Source organism: Opisthorchis viverrini, assembly GCF_000715545.1.
Source record: "Opisthorchis viverrini unplaced genomic scaffold opera_v5_138, whole genome shotgun sequence".
NCBI classification, from domain to species: Eukaryota; Metazoa; Platyhelminthes; class Trematoda; order Opisthorchiida; family Opisthorchiidae; genus Opisthorchis; species Opisthorchis viverrini.
In genome coordinates, this window is record NW_008751794.1 from 296,866 (window position 1) to 303,367 (window position 6,502).

Sequence of the window (6,502 nt, forward strand, 5' to 3'; positions counted from 1 at the left end):
ATGAGTCTGGGAACAGTGAGGACAAGTCACACTCGCTTTCACAGCTGCGACGTTGATGCGGGCCTTTCTAGGTGGGCGTTCTAAGCATACTTTGTCTATCTGATTACCATATCTTCTTGTGCTGGCGATAACACCGTAGCAGTTTGAAGCAATGGATACACTTCTGTTAAGAAATTATACTAAATGGTCAAACTCCGGCTCTGATCCCGAACGCAGTATGTCGTCTGCCACGTCAGCCCTCTTTTCTTGCAAACGCCAAGGTAGACGTTCCAGTATACGCTTGAGATTGGTTGAGCGGTTCAAGTCCCCCATGTAATGCATCGGTCTCAGTGCGAGATCATAATTCACCATTTTCGTTATCAGCCTTCGTAAGGCATCGACGTCTCCGGGAGCAATGGGCCCTCCAGTCAGAAGCTCGTTCATGAACGACTGTGCAATGTCGTGTGCCTTCCGAACTGCGTCTTAAGGGTATCCATGGCTCTTTGATAGCTTGTCTTTCCAGGTCGGAACACGCAGTGTTCGATGGCCTCCTCGGCTTCCCTACAGCAGTAAAAGAGAAGTTACATCAATTTATTGCTGTCGTCAAGCAGCCGGTTAGCTACGCTCATTTCGAACGCTTTCATAAACTTACAGAATTCTATCGGACGCTGACTGAACTTATCTATCTCTGTTTTCGGCATCTTCAGTACTGACGTTGTGGTATAGTGGTCAACACGCTTGGCGTCCACTTCGCCGCGGTTCTTCTATCGGATTCCCGCTGAACTTATCTATCTCTGTTTTCGGCATCTTCAGTACTGACGTTGTGGTATAGTGGTCAACACGCTTGGCGTCCACTTCATGCGCCGCGGTTCGAGTCCCGGCCTCATCACCTCTTCTAGGCTGATTAGTAGATGAATTCCCCACTTTCGTTTCATTTGTTTCTCTTCACGTCGGATTGATATGCCTGTAATTTCAGCCTCTTCAACAATGCTGCCAAGTGAGTTTGAATCGCCTGTTAGCTGTTCATTCAGCAAGCTGGACGCCGAGAGTTATTGTGTTGGTAAGAATATTCGTGGGTTAATGCTGTTCGGAATCTCAAAAAATCTGCCGAATGATATTATACGATTATATTTTAAGTGTCTTCTGCATATCGCCTAATTTTTGAAGCATGTAAAATTGCGGGCAAAAAATCCCCGTTAAGCAGGAATAAAGTGAACGTTTTAAATGGATGAGGATGCTAAGTTATTTTCATTAAATCCGACTAACTGGGAGCAGCAATATGTTGAAATACCAAACTAATGGCGCTTCGTATTGCATTCTGTACATCTATACATCCAACACATAGGAAAACCCCAATAGATCTTGTCTCCCCAAACCAGGCAGCAGAATTCTCAGGGTTGACGATGTTGCCCAATAATTAATCTAATTTCAATGATTGCCATATGTGTAGTGGTTAACGGCTCTATGGAGTCTCTAGTGAACAGAGCAAATTACTAATGTAAGCCAGAAACAAAGTCACAAGGAGAAAAATCCCAGTAAATCTTGACTCACAGTTCAAAATAGGAGATTCCGTATTTCCGTATTCCGTTGAACCACTACACCAAGAATAGTTATATCTTTCTGGTATTCCAGATCTCCGGTGCTAGAAATATTATTCCACAAGTGTGAATATATTAGTCCAGTGTTTGTAGCTAAAATGTTTGGTCACGTTTAGTGTTAGCAGCGGTCAAATATAGCCAACCGGCGGTTGTTTTTCAGTAAAGCAAACTTTTGTACAGCGATGTGACTGATAATGATAGGAAAAAAAAGATGATACTGAGCACGAAAAAGAGCAGTTTACAAGTGCTACATATGATGTGAATGTTTAACATGTGTAGTCATTTAGTAAAGGTATTTTAATATGAAGTTTCTTTCTGCCACGGAGTTGCACACTATTATGTAATACAAAATTGTAGTGGTGCCAATTATTATTTGCAGGGAGCAAGGATCACTTAAAAAACCAATCAGAAAAACCAAAATAAGATAAAAGATAACACACAAAACATGTTTATTTTAATATCGTGTGTTCAATCGAGGGAGTGACGTAAATTGAGTTAAGTATAATTCCTTTTGTTAGTCACCAAACAGAAAACTTGACAGTTTAGTTTGTGGGATTTTCCTGTAGCAGTTTGATGTAATTAAGCAAAGTATTGAACGAATCGTAAAATGTTGATGCCAGTTGGCGAAATATTTGGAATAATTGTCACATACGGTGTATCAGGCAAGCCCAGTTGCAAGCCCTGCTATTAAGGTAGAGTTCATCAACAGAATAAGGTATGCCTTCAAATGCAATATTCGTTGTAAGTGTTTCGACCAACAATTGATATCGGATCATCATGGACTTATATAGGACCTCATGCAGGGCAGCCGAGGTGCCTCCAGTGAAAAGTAACTGCGATGTCATTCTGACTATAACCACTGTTTTAATCAACTTGAACGTGCAAACCGGTGTTTCGGGTTCCGTTACTGATTCGCAAGTTCATTTCGTCAGATGCCCATGGGAGCATCCAGTCTAGGATTTGCAACTAGCCATCCTCTGCCACAAGCAAACAAATAAACGGTCAGTATACGGTGCACAAAGCGCTAACTTGCATTTTAGAGCCAACCCATGCAACGAGTGGAGCAGCTAACCAATCTTATTATAACTCAGTGTACTTTGTAACACCGCATTCAGCCGTAGTTAATTGGTACTAATCCTACTAAACCAACGTCGGCACAAATATCAGTAAGCTCGATGAACTTAAGCGTGATTAAGTTGTATGAATCAATCTTTAATTACTTTGATTTCATTGAAAACCGCTTAAAGGGACGTTACTGAGGAAAAATTTGTTAAACAAGTGCTCGCAGTATGACTGAAGAGCGCTCATCCCTTTCCAGATTGGACTTCAGTGCCAGCTCCCCACAAGCGAGTTAAAATTTGTGCGCTACTATTGGATAAGTTTGAGCGCGCAGAAATACGCTTTGTGCGTTTTTCGGTTGTTTACCTAAAGCTTCAAACTTCAAACATTTGCAAGCGTTTCCATACTACTGGTGGAGAATTCTGATACATTCTTTATTTGTTTTAAATTTTCGAGCAGACACCTTATAATGTCAACTCGTCGAATGGGTAGTTTAGGCTTCGAATGTTGAGCCTGCAAACGTACCCGGAACCCAGAACCCAATGCTGTGTCATTGCAAAATCAAGAAATTACCAAAAAGCCTTTTGAATTCTTATTCCGTTTTCTTCCAGAGTAGCGGCCAAATCTTCGACCAAAGACCATAGATAAATTAAAGCCTTTATATGCCCGTGTATGATAAACAAAGAAGACTGAGAAATTTGGAAAATGAACTGTCATTATTCTTTGAGTAAGTGAGTAACACTGATTACGTCTGGGCGCTAAAGACAAAGATTGCAACGACATTCTATATCAAAGTTTTTAAATCACTCAATGTAGGCGTATAACTCTTACCACAAGCGAAATGTCACGAGACACCAAAGATGGATGATGGGCATAACATATACCCAAATAACCAATGGTTTCTAGTTGACGTGATGCTCAGCGTTCACAATGCTTTCGGTAGCCCTAAATTTTACAGGGGGTCCAAATATAGTTTGTGACCATTTCTTCTCAAGGCGAGATGGTTCAGTGTATAGAGCGCGAATTTACTGACCGGAGAATCCTCGGTTCGAACCAGACCTCTGCCTCTTGACTTCCCGTATCTAGGTTTGGGCAATCAAGTAGTATCCCAGCACTCATTGCATGGTGGCTAGGCACCGAAAGGGGGTAACAACTGAACGACTATTAGTATTATCTTTCCAGTTCTTGCTGAGCATTCTGTCAGCCTAAATGGTTCGCATTCATTTTCGCATTCTTGTCATGAACGGCCGTGAATGAACATAGCAGAGGATAACCTGACTGATGTAATTATCCAAGCTTTCGAGGATGTTGCTTTGGACCTGTCCGAGCGCGCACTGACGTATTAACCTCATGCTGGCGTTACACAATGTAATGTTTATTGTTTTTTCAGCTTCAACAAAAACTGCTTCATCCAATCAACCTGTCCCAACTACACATGTCAGCAAAAGCGATGACTACGTGTGTCACGGCTTCCGTAGAACGCACGGAATTATCATTTCTTAGTGAAGAAATTGGGCTTGAGGAAAACTACAGTCACACAAAGCTCCCACTTCCACAAATCTCTTTTATTTATCGTCCTTAGATGGTCAGTTATCGAATCAACCGTGGAAGCTCCTACATTGTTTTTTGAACACATTTCAGCTGTTGGCGAAGGGACGAGATGTCATTAGACGGCGAATTAATTTCGACAACCTTCAAAACTCATCCGTCTCCAACATAAGTGGCCTTGAGGATTGTGAACATCCGTATATACAACCCATCGTCAGAAAACCATTCGAGCTAAAAAAAAGCCTCATGCAATGACTCTTTGGAAACCTGCCTTTCTTATTTTTGTCCCATAATCATGGTTTTTCCATCCAATTTGCCAAATTACTTAGTTTCATCAAAATAAGGGAACATTCAGGGTCCAAATTTCCATTTGGAGTGCAGCCGACCGATGGACCAGAATTTTGAGGAAGATGAAGCCCTCAGAGGCACACACCTACTTTATCCTTTCTTCCATTTTACAAAGGAACGTTCAAAATGTTGGGAAGCGCGTTTACACCATTTAGATGTTATTATCAAGTGCATGATGTGAAGCTTAATATCTGAGGTGACTCAGTAGTACAGTAAACTGTGCAACGGGTAATAGCTAAAGCCCAGCGTCCTGTATAGTGTGAGTAGTCAGGCGGTTAGCTGAAAGCACCTGAGGGCATAAAGAAGGAGTCTATCTACGCTGGACGCCAATGTCAGTAAATTAGCTGTATTAGACAGGTAACAATACTAACTATCAGCTTATATGCTGAGTCAATCGAGTTTTCCATACCTAGGCAAGGCTCTGCAATATGCACAAAGGTTTGCAATGTCTACAAGGTATAACTTTTTACTATCTCGTCTATGAGATTCAGGACGATTATGAAAATCAAAAGATACTTTCGAATTTCAGTGAAATGTTCTCAGGCAGATAAGATAATGTTGTACATATGGACTTTTTATGCGTTTACGAAGCGTAGGAATGGTTGCTCATTTCATGGAGGAGTTTCTCCCCGCGAAAGACATCGGAGTCATGCTAACGCTGTGTCGATATTTCAGAAGTTTTGAACCGTTCACTTACTTTAAAATTTTACCCCGAGGTGTTTTTGCCCAGTCAATTTGTAGTGATATGACTCCGGCAACCAAGAAGTATATTTCAGTGAACCTTCCAGGTTTTTTCCCAATCCAACTGCAATATAGGCTTGTAAAGCCACACACTCAAAACGCTGTATCGTTCGAGGATGATTCTCCCAGCATATTCAGTCAAATTAAACCGGGGGATCTGTTTCTGAAAATCAGACTTCGCTCGAAGATGAGACATTTTGAAACGAAATTTCGCAGTTAAAATCAGGAAAATGTGGCGCTCAAGATTTACCCATTTCCGGTGGAGTAAAAATTTCTTACTAGTATTAATATTATCATCATTATTGGTGTTCTCTTCCGACCTCATGCTGCTGGTTACTTTGTGGCCTAAGAAAACTATTGTGGAGTTCCTTTGCTGAGTCACAACAAATGATATTTTGGAGCAAGAAAATTCATGGACTCCACTTACATCATGCAGCCGATAATCCATTTATGATCTGTCATGCGACTGCAGTATGTTTAATTCGTTTTTGAATTTGATTTCAAGTATTTTTGTTGAGATACCGGTATCCCACTGATGGTAACGCCAACTAACCATGATTAGGTGAAAACTGAACAATCATTCTCAAAAACGCATTCGCCAAAAGGTAGCTTTATTTTACCGAAATGAAATTGTACAATCAGTGACATCATGCGCGCATGGTTTTAAACTATCTCTCATTTCACTGGCATATTTGTATAGTTTACCGTTTTCCGTTGGGTAGCAAGTTGTCAACGGGTAATTCAAATAACACAGGTGCCTGCATCTTCACAATTTGACTGAAAAATTGCTCACCACAACTTCACAATCTTGATTTTTGCAGTCCACTGCAACCATTATCTCTAGGCTTCATGTATTGCCGCTATTTAATACAAGCCGCTACAATTGACAATAATGTGCTAGCTGAATCTCCATCACAGCATCAGAATGCAAACAATTAAATAATGTTGACCCCACCATTAATGCTTCAGGCTATTATGACCTCCTATTTGCCAACAGCAATTTTGTAAACTTGACAGATGAATTTGACTTAGGGTTTTCATTCAAACCTAATGATAACAACCAAAGTACTCTACTGGCCCATGCAAACCTCAGTTATTCTAGCCTACCTGTTGCACTGATCCAAACAGGCATATTTCGAAACCAAATGCAAACTACGAAGGGTTGTGGTTTTAAATATCTTTGAACGTTCTTAGGTAACGTTTATTCATACAGTTTGAACAGCTGTTTA

General features: G+C 40.8%; 1 protein-coding gene across 1 annotated transcript in view; it reads right to left on the minus strand.

The window, feature by feature from the left end:
• Nucleotides 1–1,705: 1,705 nt before the first annotated feature.
• Nucleotides 1,706–6,502, minus strand: part of T265_06572 (hypothetical protein) — a gene marked incomplete at both ends in the record, with an annotated part of 25,056 nt that continues 20,259 nt past the window's right edge. Inside the window, one exon of the mRNA XM_009171875.1 lies at nucleotides 1,706–1,765. Coding sequence (XP_009170139.1) covers nucleotides 1,706–1,765 — 60 coding nt within the window. The remainder of the gene's footprint in view (nucleotides 1,766–6,502) is intronic.